This window comes from Panonychus citri, unplaced genomic scaffold (assembly GCF_014898815.1).
Source record: "Panonychus citri isolate SS breed McGregor unplaced genomic scaffold, ASM1489881v1 Contig00090, whole genome shotgun sequence".
NCBI classification, from domain to species: Eukaryota; Metazoa; Arthropoda; class Arachnida; order Trombidiformes; family Tetranychidae; genus Panonychus; species Panonychus citri.
The window spans coordinates 385,223-408,970 of NW_026515495.1; the positions used below are offsets into that span (position 1 = coordinate 385,223).

Sequence of the window (23,748 nt, forward strand, 5' to 3'; positions counted from 1 at the left end):
GAGATGAACAAAAAAAAAGTAAGATGCAGAAAATGTCAACAGCATAATAATGCATAGTTAATATGATGCATATTCAAATTTTTTTTTCTCGCATCTCTTGAAACATGAACATTGTAATGATTACCTTGTAATGAATATTAGATTATCTGTTAATTTAGCTCATCGTCTAATCATGATAATGTTGAAGGAGAAAAAAGTTCTGGCAAGGTTAAGATGGAAACAACTTTGTTTGTGTATACATTATATTATCCATCAATCTTATCATCATCGTTATCATGGTTATGCTGAAAAAAATTATCATCAATTTTAATGAGTAACCATGAAATCAGATTAGTTGAACAGGAGGAAAAAAAATAAATACAGAGTAACAATGATGAAATATAATAATAAATATTATATATGAATAAAAAAAGACATTATATCAAATGAACTCATGTGATTCTGTGAGTAAAATTTATTTATTAATATTTTTTGCTTTGTTTTGTTTTACACACTCAACTTATTTCATGTGAGAAATTATTACACCCAGGGTATTATCTGAACAATATTAACAGTCACTGAATTTTACGATTTTATTGCGAAACAATTACCATTATCATGAGAGAGTATAAGTAGTTTGTTTTTATCTAAAATAATAGAAGGGTAAAAGTTGATAGAATCATTGAGAATTTGAATATTTAAACAGGTAACTTAATGCTCTAGATTAATGGTTCATTCATTTATCAATATCGATTCAAAATGATTGACAATAAATCTTGTCAATTTTATTTTGGAAAAAAAATTTCGTCTCTTTCTATCACCATGATATTAATAATCGATAATAAATTCACATAGATAACTTATCATTAGAATCAATCAAGTCTCTCTCTCTCTCTCTCTCTCTCTCTCTCTCTCTCTCTCTCTCTCTCTCTCTCTCAAATTGATGTGATAAGAATTGCGAAAATAATATAAAAGTTACAATTGAATTTACATATGATTCTGTTGCTATTTTCTTGATGAGCATAAATTTTCACACTCATGACGATGAAAACTTATCTCGTATCGTGTAAGAATCTTGATGGAAGTGGGGAAAAAAGGTGAGAAAATCAGAATCCATGGTGAAGATAAAGAAAACGTTTTAGTTTCATGGTGAACTTTTTGATATCTGTTGCAAATTACGTGATCTGAATAATCGTTGATACTCATTGGGAAAAGTTTTGAAGAAGAAGCAAAAAAAATAACAACAACAACAACAAAGTTCTGATCCAATGTTAATCTAAGGTATAAAAAAGTTACTTTTTTCTGGCGATGTCAAGAGTAACCTTTTAATAACAGCTTAGCTCTCCTTTTACCTTTATCTTTTTTTTTCTTGCATCACTTTTGTTTCCTGGTTCACTGGTTATTTGTTGAATTGCTGGTTACCCGGTAACCACAAAGTGTCTACAGAAAAAAAGATATAATAACAGTTAAGAGAAGATTGGACTTTAGCTCTGATAATTTTCGTTGATCACGGATAACTTTTTATTTCTGATTTTCTTTTCTTTCTTTGCTGATCCTAATGCAAAGAGAGCAGAAGAAAAAATCATAATAACAAACATATTGTGCTCAGAATATATTACCAGATTAAACGGATTCGCTGGAAGAAAAATGAATGAGTGAGAGAGAGAGAGAGAGAGATGAACGTTGATTACGTTCAAGAATTTGTATCAACTTATGAACGTGGAAAAAGATAAATGTTTCATCTTGTCCTTACTTTTAATATATTCTCAGCTTAATCTCTATCAACATGATTTTCCATCACTTTCTCATCTGATTCTGCTTTTCTCTATCCAACTCATTTTTCATTCCAATTCTCATTATTATTATTTATTCACTTCTTCATTCCCCATGGTAGTTTCTCCTCAGTTCTCTGAATTTATCTCAGGTAAATCTCACTAATGAATTTAATCCTTATGGAAATGTTTACATTTAAATCTTCATTTTGTGTCATTGATTGTTATTATTATTGTTCCAGGTTTCTAAATCAAAATCGATACGATTCCACTATTTACATTGATTCTGATCTTTTACTAACTCAGTTGAATTCAATTTCTATCCCTGATTAATTCACTTTTTCAATTGATTCATTTTCGATTCCATTATCGTAAATGATAATAAAAATACTTCATTAGAGACATTTAACTTATCGATTGTTATTATTATTCAACAATCAATTTTCATAATCATTTCATGAGAGTTAATATAATCAATGGACATGGAATCTGAATTTGAATCTCATTTACATACTGGACTTTAAACACTATTATTATAATCATGGTGAAGTTAATATTCTGAATTCTGAATCGATATGATAAATTAAAAGAAAGTTTCAGATTCTCAATAATCAATAAAACATAAGAAAGAAAGAAAGAAAGAAAGAGAGAGATAATTATTTATCTTCATTAGTAGTTGATGAATTTTCATGTTCGAGATTAAATCAGCTGAGAAAATGTTTCATTTGTTTCCTCATGTTGATTAGTAAAAAAAAAGACTCTTAATGAATTTGAATTAACATTAATTGTTCCGTTAATGATATTGAAAAACAAGATCATTAGATCAACAGTAATTAAATGTTTTGACTTAATTTGATTGCAACTAATTAAGATGCAAAGTGATGAGGATGAATGATTGAGATTCTGTTATGTTTAACAATCTGATTCCAATTAAGGTGATGAACATGATTATATATTTTTTTACGAATTCAGATGAAAATTTTATTCTGTTTACATTTGAAATTGTTGTTTTCTTTTTTTCTCATCTTCTTGTGATAATAGTAAACAAACATTATCATGATTCATTTATTGCTGATCATCATTACGACTCATTGTTATTTCAATTTTCAGGGTGAAAAGAAAAAGTTTTCAACTTGAAATTTTTGCATGTTCACCATGTTGACTGATTTTCGCGTGACAAACAAGTAAAAGTAAACATGAGGCATCACATTGAATCTGAATGAACACATTTGAATTTATATATATTTAAGATTCATTGTCAATCTTTATACATTTTAAATTGTTGCTGATTCTTTTTCATCCTCATCATTAAAATTGATTCATTTGGCGAGTTGATGTTTATCTAATCAACTTTTGACAATTGATCCATAACAATCGTAGTGATAATCATTGTGGAAATGATTACACACCTTAACTATTATAAACCAATCTATGAGTCTCAATTTTTACCATGTAAGGTAAAGTTCAATTTTATATATCAGTGAAACTTTTCCTTATTCTTGAAATGAACTTTCCTATTTGTTATCTTGTTTATTTTCACTTTGGTGAAAATTGGAAAACTTTGTTTTCTGTTGAAATAGCTGAGGAAAATTTAAGTTCTTGATCCTCTTTAATGAGGATAAACTTTATACTTTTTTTTTCTTTACTATAATTAACAGTTATATATATTAAGGGAATGAAGATAAAGATGGTTAGGATGAGAGAGAGAGGATGAAGGATAAGGATGATGATGGAAAAGTGCAAGAAGGTTAAGTGAAAATAACGAGCATCAAGTAAACATTAATTTCCTGTTGAGGTGAATGTTGACAAAATTTTCTTATTTCCCGTTTATTTTGAACCACTGAAGTTTCCTAAGGATGATGATGATGATAATGATGATAAAACTGTATATTCTTACCGGTATTCTGTTGTTATATACTTTTGCAAATGATGGAGGTTATTAAAGGATGAAGAGGAAACAGAAATGATGAAGGTAACACAAAGTGAAAATGAACTTTATCCATTTTCATTGCGATTCTTATATATAAGAATAAGGGGAAAAAATGTTTCTCTTCAAATGAATCAACATGCAAAGTTAAATTCTAGTTGAAAGATGATTACCATGATTATATTAGCAAGAAGAAGATGATTATGATGATGAGGAGAGAGACGGAGAAAAGTTACTCGTAATGACAAGAGATGATGATGACAGTTGAGTTCTGGTGAACATAAAATTCTGAGGATAACCTGAGAGTATAATTTCCGTTTACTTAAGGTTTTCCCTTGGCATTTCCTCAGTTGATGGAACTCAAGTCAAACTATTTTCTCCATGAAATTCATTCATGATAAATTTCTTATAAGTTTGTTGTTCTTTAATCACTTTCATTCATCAAGTGAATTCAAAAAGGTTGATCAATAACAACAATTCTCAAATCATTGATTCTGTTAATTTCTGCTCATTATATTATTTTGATTGATATTTTCTCGTTCCTTTCATTTCTTATCCTACAGACCATGATAGGAATCATCTTGCTGAGAATATCAACTTTTCCTCCTTATCAAAATTAATCCAATATTCATGTTACATCAACAGGGAGTGAAAATGATTCTTCTCATGGAAATTGATATTTTCCTTTTCTTTATCATGTTTTTCATTACTCTTTCTCTCTCTCTCTCTCTCTCTTCAGCTATTTTATTCTTAGCTTTTAGCAAGAGAGATGAGCTGAAGAAGATGCTTTGGAATTGCTATCCAAGCCTCGATAGAGATATTCATTCCTATGAGAATATAAATGTTCACCATGAATTGAGATAATACCTTTTGATTATTATCTGAATAGTCACGTGATTTTGTTTATATTAAATTGTGTTTGATCATTAAAATAGTTGAATCCATGTTAACCCCTTTGCGTTAAGTAAACTCATAAGGAGATATAATCATGAAAATAAACATCATTAATGAATAACATCAACATGAAATGCTGAATAAAATATAATATAAATTTTTTCATTAAAAGAGAAGCAAAAAAAACTTTCAAAGAGAAACGAAAAGTTTTTTTTCTCAATACAGAAAAAAGTGTTCTAATAATAATGATAATTAATTGTTAGAACAAAAGTTTCATTGATTAATTAAGATTTAATGATGATAATGATTTGATTAAATGTAATCACGGAGACAGAGAGAGAGAGAGAAAATCTAATATCCATTATTAATCATTTATCTTCGTCAATGCTTGATCTTATATTTGAATCTCAAAGTGAAGTCAAAGTTGATTTTCTGTTTCATTCTGAATTATGAAACGAAAAGTTTGAAATTTGTTTCGAAAAGTGAAAATTTTCTATTGTCCATTCTCATGATACGAATAACAGATTCGATAGAAATTCATTGAGAAAGTTGATTGTCACTGTTGTGTTTTCTTTCGGATAATATTCATTAATATATTTCCATGGTAAAGATACAAATGAATTACGAATTTAATGATTTTCTCAGTTTGTTCATCGTATTTTCTTTTTAATAAAAAAGCAATCAACCATTTATTTCTTTTTTCATTTTTCTTCTATTCTATTTTTGATATTTTCCATTCATTCTAAACTGAAAGAGAGAGAGAGAGAGAGAGAGACGATCTTCTCTTTTTGTCAGAATAATAATATGAATAACATATATTCCATTTCCAACTGAACTGATTCTCAGAATACAACAAGAATTCACAAATACATATACACTCACATACACTTTTACATTAATTCGTAACTCTGAATCAATATTCTTACGACTTGACAGAGTTGTTATCAATTCTGTTATAATATTTTCCATGTCAATATTTTACTGTTAAAAAGTTACAAATATTATCTCTCCCACCCACTAACCCAACCCTCTCCTTTTACTCAAATATTAATAATAAATATCACATGAAGCATAACCCTTATTACCGTTATCATGATATGATTAATTTTTTTTTCTCCATCTTCATAATAAACTAGATGATACATTTCTCGGTGAATTTCAAATAATATCTTCACTCTGAGTCTCTTTCCGATCTCTCAATTTCCTGGAGGGTTAACTGTTCACCGATTTTTGTTCAACTGAATTGAGAATTCAGCATTGAGAATTTATCTCTTATATATTAAATTAGTTAAAATATGAACAAAGTGTATAACAAAAATGTAACACAACTTAAGGGGTAAAAAGTAAAACATTCATGATAATATTAGTTTTTTATTAGAATGAGAGAAAATTTTTGTTGATATAAAAATTAAATTTCCATTATCATGAAATAACATCGGATAACATGAGAGATTAAATTCTGATTTCATTAGTTGATGAATATTTTATCCATACAATATAATTTACTTTTGCTTCCTCCAAGATGATGAGATTAATATAATGAACAATCAAATGACTCTGTAATCAATAAGAGTAGATAATAATATTAATCACCACCAATTCTGATCAACTGGGGAGAATTTGTCAGTTCTGAGTTTGATTCCATTGAATTTTCATTCAGCACATGAAAAATTGTCAAAAAACAGAAAATATTACTCAATGAATTTGATTGTTTTCTTTTTGTTTTCAAAAAGTATTCCAAATACAATTACCTGGATAGAAAAGCAATCAAACTTTTCGTTGTTAGGTTACTCATAATATCGAGATTGTAAACTGAATTCTGGTTATTCTGTTACTTTTTCAGTAACAATATTTCCTGTTGAGATTATCGATATCATGAAATTTTCCTTCTTTCATAACAAGCTCATTTTGAAACAATAGGTTTACAATAATCAGGGTAATGCTCAGGAAAGAAACTCAGTTTCATGTTCCCATTGAGATTCATTACTCTTGGAGACATTTTTTGTTTGTTTGAAAAGTGAGAAAAACTTTACAATTAATCATTTCAATGTTTTCCTATTGAGGATAACATTTGGTCTATGAGTTAGGTTTCCTTTGCTTGGAAAACATTTCGTTGAAAAAGTTGAGCTGAAAATTAGATAATCGATCAGATTGTCTTTACTTTTAAAGATTAAACTGATTTCACCATGAGCATCATGAGGAAGAAATTGAAACGAAGCACTTTTTTTGTTCAACTTTCTTTCATTTATCATCATTCATTCATCTTTGATATCAATTTAATATCTATTTCAAGTTGATCATGTTGAACATGGTTTATCTCATTGAAATTCTGGTATATCATGAAATCAATTCTATATCCATATAGCAAACTCTTGAGTAAACTAATGGTAAAAGTTACAAAATGATTCTCTCTCCTATTCTTAAACTGGTCAATCTTATTTTGAATTTTTATCACTTCCGTATTATTATTAGTTGATAGATATAAAAAAGTTCCAACTGATCAACTATCATCAAGTAATATACAGATAAAGTTAATAAACTGTATGAAAATTTGTTCTCATATACTCAATATATTACCCAGAAGATTATATAATGGTGTCAGAGAATTGGTAACATCCAAATAAAGTTTGATAAAAGCATGATAATAATAATAATATCATGATAATATCATGAGAAAGTTATCAATAACATGATGATGAACATTATCATAACGATAACCATGAGGAAAGGAAAGGAGAGAGAGAGAGAGAGAGAGGAAAAGTGATAGATATAAAAAGACTGATAAGAAATGATAATAACAGGAAAAGTTGGATCGAAATGAATGACACAAGAAAGTAATAAATACTTATATCAATGATTCTGATGGTGGCGAAAAAAGAAACGGAAATTGAAATATCATGGAAGATGCTCACAAGCATTTGATTCCAATCATTCTAATAAATGGTAGAAAATGAAATACAATAATTTGCAAGCTTACCGAGAGAGAGAGAGAGAGAGAGAGATCACGTTCGATATGAATTATATTCAATTGTAGATAAACATCAATATCACCTACTTATTTCATTCGCCTTGATTTCTCTCTTTCTCTCTCATCAATATTATGGTTCTTGTTGTTCTCATGATCATCTCAGTCATGATGGAATTCAATTTATAATATTTGATGATGTTGAAACAGAAAAAGGCAATGAAAACAACAGGAATCTCCCTTGATGATACTAACGATATCATAAAATATATTATCAAATTCATTCACTAGGTCACATTGAAGTTTATTGCTATTCGAGTTACTCAGTCTGTCCAATTCAATTTAATCTCATGTATATTTTCAAATAGATTATCGATTCACGTTAACAAGTCAGAAAAAATAACAATAAAAAGATACATAACTAACTAGATTAGTGAAGTGAAAATCGTTGTAACGGTAATAATAATCAATAAGTTGATAGAAGAAAAAAAAAATTCTTGTTCAACTTTTTCCTTCAGTTGAACCTTATTGTTTATGCGACGTTAGAGATTCTTATTTATTATCGTATTTCTATTATCATCATGATGCTTTCAGTTGAATGAAAAATTTTGGACAATCTCTTTCGACTATTATATTTATCTATTTAGTGATATTAGCTTGTAATGATGATAGAGATTGAAGATGATGTACAACATGAGGGTGAAAAGTTCTTGATACTCTGAAAAAAATATAGTTAATCTTTTAAGAAATTGTTGTTTCTTATTGTTAAAAGTCAGTGACTTTACTCAATCAACCTAATTGAATTGTTGACTTAAAGTGTTTCCACTAATGTTGATTAAAGTTAATTTAGTTTGGTTTTCGGGTAAATTGCCTGAGACAAATGAAATTTGTAAGAAAAGGATAAACAAATCTGAGTATTGTTACCATCACCATGATGATGATGATGATCATCATCATCATCATTAAATCTCATGTCCTCTTCTTTTGTTTACATCTGATTAAAGTTTAATTTAATGTCTGATTTGATGATAATTATCTTCATGTTACTTGAGAAATGACCCTGTAAACTGTCAAGAGGAATAATAATAATCATGTTAAGCTGAACTTTTTTACTTCTCCTACTGAATATGAAGATAAACATGTAAAAGCATTAAAAGTTCAGGTTAACTTTGGGTTACAATTGTGGTTCTAATGTATTAATTCAAGTTTAAAAGGGTAAATTGATTGTTAAGATGATGCACTTTTTTTTCATTATCTCAATGTAATTATATTCAATTGTAATCCATTTATTAAGCTTAATCATTATGATAACAAATCTTGTTGTTGTCTTTATTTCAGCTCAGGTAAACAAAAAAAAAATGCTATTCAATTCATTTTGAAATTACCTTTTCAATTGTTGTTGTTGTTGTTTTTTATTCATTGAATTAGTTTTAAACACTTTGTATTATCATTTGCAATTGTAATCAAAAATTTAGCATTTGCATTAATTTTGCAATATCCAAACTTGAATATGGTTAAGTTTTGATTATCTCATTATTCAATTGCAAATTATTTCGCTATCAATTATTATTAGATTAGAACTTTTTTTTTATATTTGATATTCTTTTCTCTCCTGAATTTTATTCACAATTTTCGGGGTTCGACTTGATTTTACCGGAGATTTAATTATCTTATTCTTTCAATATTATATATTAATTAATCTCTTTGTATTCAGTTTCCTTTTGTCTATTTCATGATGATGATGATGGTGATGATACTACATGTTCAATGGGTGATAATCAATTAGTAAATTAAGGAAACGATAAGCAATTAACTGGGAGAGTTTATTGAAGGTGAAAAATTGTTATTCTTGAAAAGATTTTCTTCCATTCTAATTAGATATTATCTCACTTGAATATTGTGTGTATTCAAAAACACCAATGAACCAATTGAAGAGAGAGAGAGAGAGAGAGAGATACAGAGATGATACTGATGACGATAAAGAAGAGGGAGAGAGAGAGATGAAGATAATAGTGAGTATTATTTTTGTTCTTATAACAGAATAAAGGATAAAATCTGGTTGAGTGATATTGAATAGTGAACAAATTAAAGTGTATTTCAGTTGAATTTCATGTTGATAGATTAATTTAAGCGTATGTGATGTTAAGATGATGATGAGAGTTTCAAGTTATCAAATGATCGTAACTGAGAGTGGAAGAAGATAAAAAGAAAATGATGAAAAGGATGAACACTTATAGGGATGAAACATGAAGAGTAGAAGGAAGAGAAAAAAAAGGAAAGAGAATTGAAGAAGATAAAATTGACAAAGATGTTGGGTTAATATATATTGAACTTTATTCTGAAAAGAGGAAGAAAAGGAGAGAGAGAGATGAAGATAATAGTGAGTATTATTTTTGTTCTTATAACAGAATAAAGGATAAAATCTGGTTGAGTGATATTGAATAGTGAACAAATTAAAGTGTATTTCAGTTGAATTTCATGTTGATAGATTAATTTAAGCGTATGTGATGTTAAGATGATGATGAGAGTTTCAAGTTATCAAATGATCGTAACTGAGAGTGGAAGAAGATAAAAAGAAAATGATGAAAAGGATGAACACTTATAGGGATGAAACATGAAGAGTAGAAGGAAGAGAAAAAAAAGGAAAGAGAATTGAAGAAGATAAAATTGACAAAGATGTTGGGTTAATATATATTGAACTTTATTCTGAAAAGAGGAAGAAAAGGAGAGAGAGAGATGATGATGAAGATGATAGTGTGATGATCATGAAAAAAATTGAATAAACTATTCAGTTTCTCATCGAATACTTAAATCAACATTTGGCCTTAACTTTCATCCCTCTTCTGTCTCATCATCACAATCTTTATGTTTTCTTTTTCTTCTTCTTCTTCTTTTCTCCCTTTGTTTCCTTCATCTTTTCCTTTTCCGTTTTTTTTTCTTCCTCTTACATTTTCTCATCTCTCTCTAGTTACTTTCTCCCCTTCTCTTTTATTAATATTCCTTTTCTTCTTGTTGCATCTCCATCACCATCTCATCTCATTTCACCCAATGTTTCATCTGTTCACTCGTCTCTAGATAATCTTTTCTTTCTTCCATCCTCATCTCTTGTCTTCTCTCTCTCTCCAACTTTCTCATCCTCATCACTTGCTCTTTACTGTCCAATCAACCAGGTATCTCACTAAATATTTACTGACCAAACAATATCCTTTATATATTATAAATGTTGATCAACTTTCTGTAACTTGTGATAACACACACTCACAATGAAGCATAATGGTTGCAATATCCATTAAGGTAACAATTGAACGAGTTTGTTATTGAGTGTTTCAAGTAACCAAGAAAACTAAGAGAAGATGATAAAAGAAAAATATAATGATGATGAGAAAGAGAGAGAGCAAGTTTTCATCTCTTATTCTAAACCTATTCTATTATACTGTTATTTATCCTGTTATTTCATCATCATTATCATCTTCATGAAAGTTTCTGCTTCTGTTAAATATAAACTCTCACTGAATTATTATGATTACACAAACAAACATACAAAGTGATATGTTTTCAGCAGTTTTACCACATAAACAATTGCTTTTAATGGGATAATAAAAAAAAAGTAACATAATAAGATGATGATGATTATGATTATGATGATTATGATTATGATGATAAACATGATTATCTTGATAATTATATATCTCATTGACTTTATCAGGTAAGCCACAGACAAATTGAGATTGACCATCATCATCATCATCATCATGGTCATCATTGTCTTCATCATCTTTATCGTTTCATATTTCTTGGCTTTATTAACTATCAACAATCAATGATGAAACTTGTCCATGTATCATAATCATATCATCCATTGGGTGTTCACTGATAAATAACATGACAGTTTAATCTGATAATCATTATATTTTTTTGCTTCCCCGCTGATTAATTGACATTATTTTCACTAATCATCTGGTTAATGATGAACCTAAAATAAAACAATAACAACAATTAGATAACCTTAACAATATCCAATATTTTAGGTAATGAAAAGTGATCAAATTAAACAACTTACATGATGTAATATTAGTATATCATCATCATCATCATCATCATCATTAAGATTATCTTAATCATCTTAAATTTTAAAATGTAACCACACCTTTGAATCTTATCGTCTTATATACATCTCATCCTCTTATATCCTCAATATTAATTAACATCAAATTATCACAGAAAATCATAATCATCTCTCTCTCTCTCTCAAAATCATTGAAATATCAAAAGTAATCAATGGTAATTGTATCAAGTTGGCTTTCTTTTTTTCCCTTTACTAATCCATAAGCAATACTAATAAGATTATCTTTTAATTCACTTTTTTTCTGATACTTTGCTCAACTTTTACCTCTGATCACTTTCACCAAAGAAATTACCTCATCAACCTTAAGCTCATGGTGATGATGCTAAATTAACAGAGTATCATCATCATCATCATGATTGTATAATCTAAACCAAATCGGAAAACCATGAAAAGTTATTATTTTTTTTTCCTGGTTAATATTATTACTTAATCCATGTTGATATTGAAACAATAAAAGTTAATTATATATACAGAGGATTAGTTTGTAAATCACCATTAAAATGAGTTGAAACTTTTTTTTCACTCATCAAATTATCATGTAAGTGATTGAATTTATTTCAAACATGATGATAAAGAAGAAGATGAAAAATCAATTGATTATATTAACTAACAATTTACTTTGTTTTAACATCTCGTTGTGATTTTTGTTAATATTATATGAAAATTCAATCGGTTACAAATGCTTTAAGATTTAAGTTACATGTTAAGTTGATTAAAAGGATAATTGTAGTGATACATTTAAATTGCTAATTAGGTAACATTAATTGCTATCAATAACTACTCTTAGCAATTTAGATGTATATTGTTACCGGAAGCTGATGAAATGAAACAAGTTAATTGTGAGTAAATTACCAACTTATCTTCAGGTTATTTACCATGTTAAAGGATTTTTTTTCCAGAGTAAAAAACATTAAGTATCAACATGGTAAAAGTTCAGTGATTTACTTTGGTTTTTTTCTTCTGCTTCGAAATCACTATCCGGTATTTTCATGATACTCTTCATGATTTTATCATCAGTCAAAGTCTCATTTGGGTGAGGATTTGAAAGGGAGAAAACGAGAGCTAACAAGATGATAGTGAAAGAAATATTGTAGAAACGTTAAATTCTGGCAAATGATTAGCTTTTAACTAATGAATCGAATTGAGGTGATTATTTATTCTGAGAATGAATAACGATGTAAGATTGAGAAGGATATCGATAAATATATATAAATATTCTCTTGTGATCATTAGGATAATCAGAAATATTCGGAATTCTCTGAATGTCAACGAGAACGTTTTCTTTTCTTTTTTTCTTCATTAAACTAACTATCCAAATGATAATTTACTTTTCCATCATTTAAAGATGATGATTACAAGAAGGAAAGGAAAAGATGGAGCAGAAAAAAAATGATAGAAATTGTTAGAACTTTTCATGATGATTTCATCTCTCTCTCTCTCTCTCTCTCTTCCGTTTTCATCCTTCTCATCATCATCATCATGAAAAACTGGTAAAGAGAGAGAGAGAGAGAACTGATAAATTGGTAACAGGCCATTAATCTGGTTCACTGAGTATTCACATATTCAGATATTCAGAGTAATAAAGGTTTACTCATGTAATTTTTTTCACCAAACTTTTTCCTCATCCTGAACCATTGACTTTAATTTACTTCGTTAGTGATAATAAGCTGATAGACTCATCAATATTATATCATAATAATATCATAATAATAAGCTCACCAATAAGCGAGTAATTATCACGTGACTTTACCTAATTAACTTAAAACTTTGATGAGTAGATAATTATTATTATCTAATGATGAAGATGCAGAAGAAAATTAAAATTATCTAATAACCTCTTACCATTTCATCAGTAATGAAACAATAATAATCTTAATCAGCATTACTTGGATATTGATTAGATTATGATTGTTTATTATTGGATAAGGAGAAAAAAAAATCAGCAAAGTTGATTGAATGTCAATCCAAGTTTATCACAAAGAAAATTGAATTAAATGATTAGTTGATTGGTGCCAATCAAAATCTATTAACTACTGATTGGATTTAGTATTTTTTTTTACCTTTTCAATTCTGGTTAATTATAAATTGAAAGTCAATGTTTACGCAATTTAGGTTTGATTTTGATTAGTTTTCTAGGCTTAAATCACAATCGGTATTTGGATAATGTAAAGCAAAAAAAAAAGGTGATGAAGATTAGTGAGATTGATTTGATTGGAAAATTTGAGAAAAAAGGTAAATTAAATTAAAACGACAACAAGATAATCACAATTAAGCCATAAGAAATATCATTGGAGCATAAAGTTGGCTTACCTTTTTTTTTAAATCTTCTTCTCTTCAATTACTGTTACAATTTCTCATCATCATCATCATCTTTTTATCCTCTTCCATCAATGTCACTTTAATTGAACTTTTTTTCTGTTTTGTTTCAAGTGTCTTCATCTTTCTTGTAAAGTTCAATGTTTCCTCATGTTGTCTACCTCTCATCTCATTGTTGATCTGTTACCTTGAAAATGATATTTATTTATCTTCATCATCATAATCATCATGATGATGATCATAATCAACTAACTTGATTCAGCTTTTTTCCATCTACCTGATCATCTTGTAGCCTCTTTAATCAACAATGAACAGGTAAAATTATATTCCAAACTTTTTTCATGCTCATTGACATTGAGATAAAAACATCAACAACAATATTAACTTTTTTTTTACTTCCATTATAATTAATCAATCGGGAGGGAAAATTGTTCATTAAACTATTTTTTTTTCCTTTTCTAATTGTAATTAATTGTTGATTCATTGTTTGTTTGTTTGTATCTTGATTTACAGAATCAATTAACTTTACTTTTGCTCGAGAAAATTTGAGAGAAAAAAAATATTAATATATCGTATGTCAGGTTTCATCAGTTTCTCTTGGTTCTCATTTCTCATCATGAAAACATTGAATATCACCATGAAATATAAGATAGATTAACCCTAATCAGTGTAGATATCAAGTTACCCTTTTCCTCAGTGAATAGAATCATGTTATTATCATTAACTATTATGTAGATATTATATTTTCTCGAGATAATTTTTGGTGTTTATCCATTTTGCCTCGATTTTTATTGATTAAATCCTAGGAAGACAAGTTAACCTACACACACACACACCTTTTGATAACATTGTTCATGATTCATTTGAGATACTATTGATTCTGAGGTGATGATGAATATTATATATATCATTTTGTTGATTAAAGTTGATTATTATTGTAATAATAATATTCGGGATAAGATTCAATTGTTAATGATTGTTTTAGGTTATCACGTCCAACGTTTAGCTGATTTAATCCGAATAACGTTAAAACTTGAGGGGATCAGAATGAATTAGATGGGAGAATATACTAAAAGTGATGATGATGATTCTGCATGATGATGATGATGATGAAGAGAAGTAAAATCAGATAAGCTGAGAGAAGCAAAAAAAGGTTAGAAAAAGATGATGATAGACATGATGAAGTTGGAGCTTTTCTTTTTCGCTATTGATGGATCATCATATGAAGACTATAATCAAAAGGTCCAACTGAATAAATGTATTTATGTATTGGTGTATTTAGAATGATTTGTTTGCTGAGAATATAAAAAAAGAGCGACTAATCGATCTATCAATGTCCATCGATTGTTGGTTTGATGTTATGAAAAGTTGTTTATCTTAAAGAGAGAGAGAGAGAAAAATGGTGATGATGATGAGGATGAGGATGATTATAATGAGAATGATGAAGATCTCATGGAGAAACTGATTGGCTGAATAAATCACAGAGTATAAACCATTGACCTTGATGAGAAACATGAAATGATAAAACAAGAATCATGTTGAAGTGAAAATAACTAAATTCATCATTTCTATATAATAAATACATCATCTTAACTCATCTTCATGGGTTTTATCAGAATTCTGATTCAATCTTCTTCAAATTTCATCCGCATCCTTTTCCTGTGACTTTTATCTCTCTCTCTCTCTCTCTCTCTATCCCCAGCTACTGTTAGTTGATGTATCAGCCTTAAGGCACTAACACTGACCATGACTTTTACTATATCATGTTAATAATGATGAAACTTTTCTTCCTTTTTTTTTATTTATCAAAGTTATGATTGATTCTGATCAGGAATCATCATCATAACCTCAAGCTAAAACTCCTTTGCACCTTCATCTCTTAAGACCAATAAATCATATTCCATTGAATTTGATGAACAATTTCAACCAGAACTTTTTTTTTCCTTCTCATTCGGTTCAATTGTTTCCATTTCACTTTAATTAAGAATCAATTGAGACAAGAAAAAGAGGAAGAAAAAAGATTTTCTCTCAAATGAATTTACTTTGATTTTCTTTCAATGTTCAATTGATTAATTAATCTTCTTTTTCCAATGATTAACTTGATCATAATTCTTTGCTTTGGAAAATAAAAAATGTTTCAAATAATCAATAAAGAGATGATAATTGTATCAAGTGTACTTTATCATTCAATTAACGATACACAATATTAGCTGGAAAAGATGACGAGCTCTCGAAAAGTAAAGAGAGAGACAGAAAAGTTAACTCAATCAACTGAACAAATGAAATTTTCTTTCTTTTTTTTTACTCTGATCAGCATCTTCGAGTAATGTTCAATATCCTCGTCTTTTCATCCTTATCCTTGTGTGTGTTTGTGTTTATCCAAGAAAAGAAAGTGACTTTTTTGTTGTTCGATCTGAAAATGAATAACCAGTAGAGAAGAAAGTTGAAATTAAATCTTGATTCTTGTTGTTTCATGTTGGATAAAGTGATGGAAACAGGGGAAATTCAGGGATGAGGTTCAATGGAGATTTGATCAGTTAGGAGGAGAAAAGTGAGAGAGAGGGGAAAATGGTAAGAATGAGTAGAAAAATGATCAATAAGTGAAAGTTTTTCATCTTCGGTTTACATCACATTGATTATCTTCCCAATCAAATACTAGTTTTCACATTTTCTTATTAAAAATCTCAATCAATCTATTATTTATCGTTCCTCTTTGATGATTTAAATTCTATTTCAATCATCATCATCATCATCATTTTCTCTCTCTCTCTCTCTCACTATTTCATATATATTGTTAATCTTTTAATTGTATGGTGATAATCAATTGAATCTCACACAGAAAATTGGATATGAAACTTGTTTCCAATGTTGATCTAAATCATTGATTGAATTTATTTCTCTCTTGCTTCAGTTTTCATTATCAAGTTAATTGTTAATTATTTCAGCTTCTTTTTTTTAATCACGTGACAAACTCATCAATAACTTTTCATCCTCTTGATTCAATATCAAATGTTACTATTCATTGATAGATTAAACTGACAATAGAGTTGATCGAAGGCGAGATTTAATTGTTATTATCACGATATCAAAAGATTGTAATGAAAGAAAATGAAGAAAAAAAAATGTTACTTTTATTTTAGTGATTGATTGATTTTCGTATATATAAAATAATTGAAATCTATTAATTTTCACCAATAGAAATAAAATAAACATTATTATTATTACAACAAGATTCCAAATGAATAAAAGTATTATATCAATTAAACTGAACATTAATTGGAATCAATGAGAAACAAAGTATTGAAAAGTAAATAGTGTTGATATGGAATCGTGATACTCATGGTAATTCATGGTAATTGTAATAGTAGTTTGGTCAAGTTTCTCATTAATCTCTCATCTGAATCTTGGATATAAATTAACGGAAATGGAATTATTTTTACTCTGACAAATAAGTAAAGGTAATAATTTCCGTTGTCGATTAATACACAAAAATTGGATTCATTTTCATTCACTTGAGTGAATCTTTTATTCTCATGGTTCACCATTTTATCCCCAAATTATTTGACCATGAAAACTTTTCCCCGCCATTTCCTATCATATGGTTAATGGATAACAATTGATTCATATATTTATATAAATATTATCACTAATGTAAACATGAATTTCTTATTTTCCACCATCATCATGATGATAATAATGATTGTTGATTAGTTCTTAACATTATCCATTCCATGATTATCTTATTCTCATTCATATATATAATTCTCATTGAATTTTCCATATCTTTTTTTCCCCATGTTCAACTGAGGGAATAGGAAAATACGATGAAATTGTGACAATGATTGATTCACTTTAAATTGGATTCATTTTGATTCTTAATTTTCTTTACATCAATTTACTTCTGGTTTCCTTTTTACTCTCTCTCTCTCTCCCAAAAATAATATAACCATTAACTGAATATGATTACTAGAAATGATTGAATATTATATTCATTGAATCAATGAATTATTAATCTCTTATTCATTTGTATATTTATTTGTTTTTTTTATTTTTCTCTTCCTTTTTTTTCATTCATCAAACAGTCGATGGTTCCAGGTATGCGACTTTAATAACATGCGAAGGTCAATCTGCAAATATTACCTGTAATCCAGGAACTCGGATAAACTTAATTCGAGCAAATTTTGGACGTTTCAGTATTTCAATTTGTAACGAACATGGAAATGTTGGAATGCAAGTCGATTGTATGTCAGCCATAAGTTTCCGAGTTCTAAGTGATCTGTAAGTACATTATATATACGGAATACGATTTGAATATCATCATTTTTGTTATCATTTGCTATCAAGAGAAAAATATTATTATCATTAATTGGAAAATTGTGAGCATCATTATGTGAGTTTGTGGCATTAGAATATCAATTTTCACTTGATGGAAGATTTTATTTCATTTTCTCCGTTTTCATGGACATTAAGTTGAGTTAAATGAACGATTTTCAGAGTGACCAGAACTTTTCTGATCATTATTTTTATCTCATTGCATCTTTTTTATTTCTACTCCTTTGAACTGTTCAAAATGCTTCATTCAAACATCTCTTTGAATGGAAAACTTTTTTTTCAGAAAAGCTTAAGCTCATTTTGTTCAGTCTTGATTCTGTTTCATGATGATGATGATGATGATGATTATGATTGTATCAAAAGGGTTAAACATGCAAAAGTAAAATATTCATTTTACTAAATCAACTCAGAATAATGAAAATGAGCTGAGTAATTTTTTTTACGTTTCTCTTGTACTCAAAGATGATCTGAAGGTAGATATTCATATGATGATGATGATGATGATGATGGAGAATTGAAATGAAATATTCATAGTTGATGAAGTTTGACATTGGAATAGTTTTTATCTAACTGTAAATGAATAAACGGTGCTGATAAAATTCATTCCATTTGAAAGGATATAATGATTATCAAATGATGAGCATTTCAAGTACATATTATATAATACGAATCTGTTGAATCAATTGATTCAATTTTCTCGACTCCTTGAGGCAAAAAAGTTTCTATCATGATATGTAAATGAAGGTGAACTTTTATCAATCAACATTAATGAACTTTTCTCTCGAATAATGAAACTTTAATCAGCCTGGAATTAAGTTTAATTACACAAATACAATCATGGAATTGAACATGATTGAAGGGTTTGGATATCAAGAGAAATAATTTACTCAAAGAAATTTCATTAATTTACTCAGATTATCATGATTATCATCTTTGATATTATTCTCAATTTCTAATTGGAACTCTTTTCGTTTTTTTTTGATATTTTCATGTTTTTCTCATGGTTTTCAATGGAAATCATCAAAAACAACAACTCGAAAAAGTTTATCTAACCTTTTATCTGGTCAGATAGTAATCATGTTGACCTTTAAGTATTATTATCGTTGAGTTATCTTAATATGCTTGTGATTAAATGATAATATTAACCGATTGAAATGCGATAACTTGATAACCCAAATGATCTGGAAAAAATAAAATCTAAAGCCAATAAATAGTATCTCTATTGTCCACTTCGTTTGGGTGAATCTCTTTGTTGTATCTTTTTTGTTATGCTCAATAAAATGACCAAGATAATGATGATGATGACCAATGATGATTATGATGATAAAGTTAAAGGAAAATAGAAGATAAAAACAATAATAATAATAATAAAGACAAAAGAGGAGAAAGAGATTCTTTCGTTATCATTTCTCTGAATCTGACAGGGAAAAATGGTCAATGCAAATAGTTTTTCTTGTCCAACATAATGATACTTAGAACTTGATATTGGACATGAAGCCAAGTTGAGAATGAAAGTATTCCAATTCTATATCTATTGTTATTATTTTTATTTTATCTTTTGTAAGGAATCCAAAAATTTCATTAGAATCATTTAGCTACAAAATTGAGTTCAATAAATATCGAGTAAATATTGGCTTAGTTACTGGAATGAGTTCTAGTTGACTCACGATTATTTCAATCGATGTTGATTGTTTTCCATCATTATATATCTATCATGAATCTTCAGAATCTTGATTCTCATTCAGTTGATCTTTACACCAAAAGAGAGAGAGAGAGAGAATAGAAAACAAAAGAAAAACTTTTCTCTTCTTTTTTTTTCATTAGTTTCTTTTTCTCTATTCATTGTAATACCTTGAACTGAATTTCCTAAATGATTCTTCATCTTCTTCTTTGTTTCAATTCTCTTCCATTTTGTTCGCTGCCTTTGTAACTTTATATTCTTTTTCCACATCTTCCATCTTTCATCTTCATCTCTCTCTCTCTCTCTCTCTCTCTCTCTCTTCTCTTCTCTTTTTAATCTTCTCCCTTTTCGACAGAATCAACCAACCATTTTAGCTTCTTTCTAATTCTATTTTTCTCTCTTCACTGGTAACACTCAATTCAACTGATTTCTCAAAATTGACGATGAATTGATTAGTCTAAATGTAAACAATCAATAGTTAAATTTAAAAGTTCATTGTAAACGAATAACAGTTGAACCTTGTCGATCGAAAATGGTGTTTACTTAGAACACTAATTAAACTTGATAATAATAATATTATATCAACAGAGAGTGAGAGAGGAAAATAAGAGTTATAAAATTGAATGGAATTAGAATTTGATTCCTTTAACTTCCCGAATTCTCATCAAACTCAATAAGCAAAAACAATCAACAGGTTAATAATTGAACAACAACTGATTCAATTTTCGCTTCTTAATCTCTAAAATTTATTCATGATAAAATTTCAAGTTGAATCTCACGAACTTGAATTGATTTATATTAATATTTTTGTTTCTTTCTTGTGGTAAAGAAAAATGTACTTATTGTTTCCATGGAAACATTGATAAAGTTTCATTCTCTGATTCTTGACAATGATGATGATGAACAATATAATGAGCATGATAGTGAATATCGTTTTTTTCTTGCCTTCCTTGAAATCCCTTGAGGCGTTTTGGTTCATTTAACATTCATTCAGATAGAGAATCATCATTTTGCTCAAAGTACATATAAGATAATGGGAAACCTGAGGTGGGCTAAACATTATCATTTGTTGCTTATTGGAAGCATCAACATCATAAAATCATCAACACCATCATCATCATCATCATCATCATCATCATCTTTTTGTAGCTTCTGATGATAAAAGTTTTTCCATTGTTAAAGAGACTGTACCTTGAGAAAACCACCAACTTGTCAAAATTACCTTTTTCTTTAGCACTTTTCCTCACTCTATGTTATCCTCATCGCTTTTTTTTACACTTATCATCATTATCATCATCATCATCTTTCAATTGATTGGTGAAAATTATTTGCTTCATTGTTAACAGTTGATATAAATATTAACATTTCCAATGTTGATAGTTGAGTGTTTGGGCCTCTTGTTGATTTATTTTTTTTTATCTTTGATACTCATCATCAACCCACTTCCTTGGGAGGGTTTTTTTATCAGTGAGCTGGTGTGTGATGATGATGATAAACATTATAAAGTGTCTTTTAAGAAATGTGAGACTCACTTGATCATCAAAAAAGTTCATATTAATCTGACATGACAGAAATTGAGTCAACAGAAAAAAAGAGGCATCAAGACAAAAGGAAGATTTGAAAAAGATTTCTATGTGATAGACATAATAAAAGATGATGATGATGATGATGATAAAAAGATACTCAAAGATAAAGTGTCACCTCATGGAGATGTAATAATAAGGATAAAGAAAAAAAAGAGAGAAAAAATCAAATCAAATCAAATGATAGTAAAAGTATTTACAATTATGAAATAGATTAAGACAATTAGAATACTTTATTTACAGTTAATTTAATTTCTGTAATGAGATGAAACTTTTTCCAGTTGATTATCACACTTTCCATTTTCAAATGATAATAAATGTTAATTGTTTGAGTAAATTGGATAAGAGAAATTTAAGATTGCATGATATGAAGTGATAAAGAATAGATGAAAGAAAGAAAGAGAAGATGATGATGATAAAAGAAGATAAATAGAGAAAAAGAAAACTAGAAAAAAGAAAGGTAAATATTAAAGAGAGAACTGATAACTTCTCAGTAGAAACCTCATTGATGGTCCATTAGGTTAATATTATTCACTCACATCTCCACCCACTGTCCCTCCCTCATCTTCCTCGAACGCTTTATCCTCATCTTCCTTCTCCATCTCATCATCATCATCATCATCCTCATCCTCCTCCTAATAAACCTCCATTGTATCATCTGTTTGTCATGATAATATTGGTAACTGTATATTGTCAATGAATAAACAGAGGAAAAGGTTTGATTCACAGGATGTGATATACAGTTGAGTTGATTCTGTTTTTTTTTCTCTATCTTTTTCTTAAGCTCCCTCTTAATCTTCAGGCTCCCTGGTTACTTGCCTCCATCACCATACACTCACCCACCCACAACCTCCTCCTTTTTCAATGTAAATTATTGAATACCACCCTGAATATGTCAAACTTTTTGTGAAAAACCGGTTGACCGGTCACAAAGCATTTATATATAATATAAATCCAATTTATCTTGATTGCTGTTGCTTGTTTATTATATTGTTAACCGTCATCATAATCATTTATGATAAAATTGATGATATCACCTCTAAATGTAATATAATTTAGAGGGGGAATAGATCAGATTATCACAATAATAATAATGAAAACGATAAATTTGATAGAGAGATAGAGAGGGAGACTGATAATGAGTGAGAAAAAACTATGGAGAAGAAGAAGAAAAAAAAAGAATAGGATAATTGTGATTGTCATGCATAACAAAGTATCCTGGATATAATATAAAACTCTGTCAATGAATGGTAACCATTTTGAATAAATGAATTTTGATGAATAATAATGATAATAAATAAAGAGTAACAATGACAAACAAAAGATTCTGTCAACAAAAACGTAAAAATAATGATGCTAGAAAAAAAAACTAACCTCCAACCTCAAGACCAACATAATAACAACAGCAACAAATGATTGACTGACCATTTTCATTAGATTGTGTAGAGAACTGAAAACTTATCCTCTAATTGAATTAATCATTTATTATTATTATTATTACTTATGATTACTTAATACCCTTGACCATTATAATGATGATTATCATTGTTATTAGATGAAAAATTTTCTCCATCATTTTGTCTGATAATAATTGTGAAAATGTTAATAACTTTTCTTTTGCCACAATGACAATAATTGATAACAATAGCATGATGATAATCATGATGATAACATTGAATATTACATAATATCTAATACATTTTTTACTCTTGATCATTTTCTTAATTCAGTTGTGAAAATAAACATGAATGTCATGTGGAAGCGTCAACATCTAAATTTGGTGATGGTTGCCCTGGAAGTACAAAGTACCTTGAAGTTCATTATCAATGTATATCAGGTAAGAGTTTTATTGAAATATGATAACAATTAGTGGATGAACTTTGTGATGAAGGTTATTGATGATTATCATGAGTTTGTTTCATTGAAAATTTTTGATAACATTGATAGTAATCACTTTGCAAATTGTATGATTGTATCAACATGATTGGTTTGATTATCACAATGAACAAGAAAAATGATGAAGGTGAAAAGATGATATTGACTCTCCCTTAACCTCCTCCTATTTCTCCTCCCTTTTTATCATCCTCCCATTTTCACCTTAATCATGATAATCTCATGGTATATATTTGATCCATCAAATTGATTATTCATCTCTTCTTGTTGATATTATCAC

The 23,748-nt window shown here is 28.4% G+C and overlaps 1 protein-coding gene across 3 annotated transcripts in view; it reads left to right on the forward strand.

The window, feature by feature from the left end:
- The window catches only part of LOC128387425 (adhesion G protein-coupled receptor L2-like), a 69,532-nt gene that overhangs the window by 6,573 nt on the left and 39,211 nt on the right, over positions 1–23,748 (forward strand). For 2 of the 3 annotated variants that reach the window (XM_053346618.1, XM_053346619.1), the window contains exons 2-3: positions 18,062–18,257; positions 23,306–23,412. In XM_053346618.1, coding sequence (XP_053202593.1) covers positions 18,062–18,257; positions 23,306–23,412 — 303 coding nt within the window. Of the gene's footprint in view, positions 1–13,956; positions 14,295–18,061; positions 18,258–23,305; positions 23,413–23,748 lie in introns of those variants that run through there. The other variant, XM_053346620.1, reaches the window with a different exon arrangement.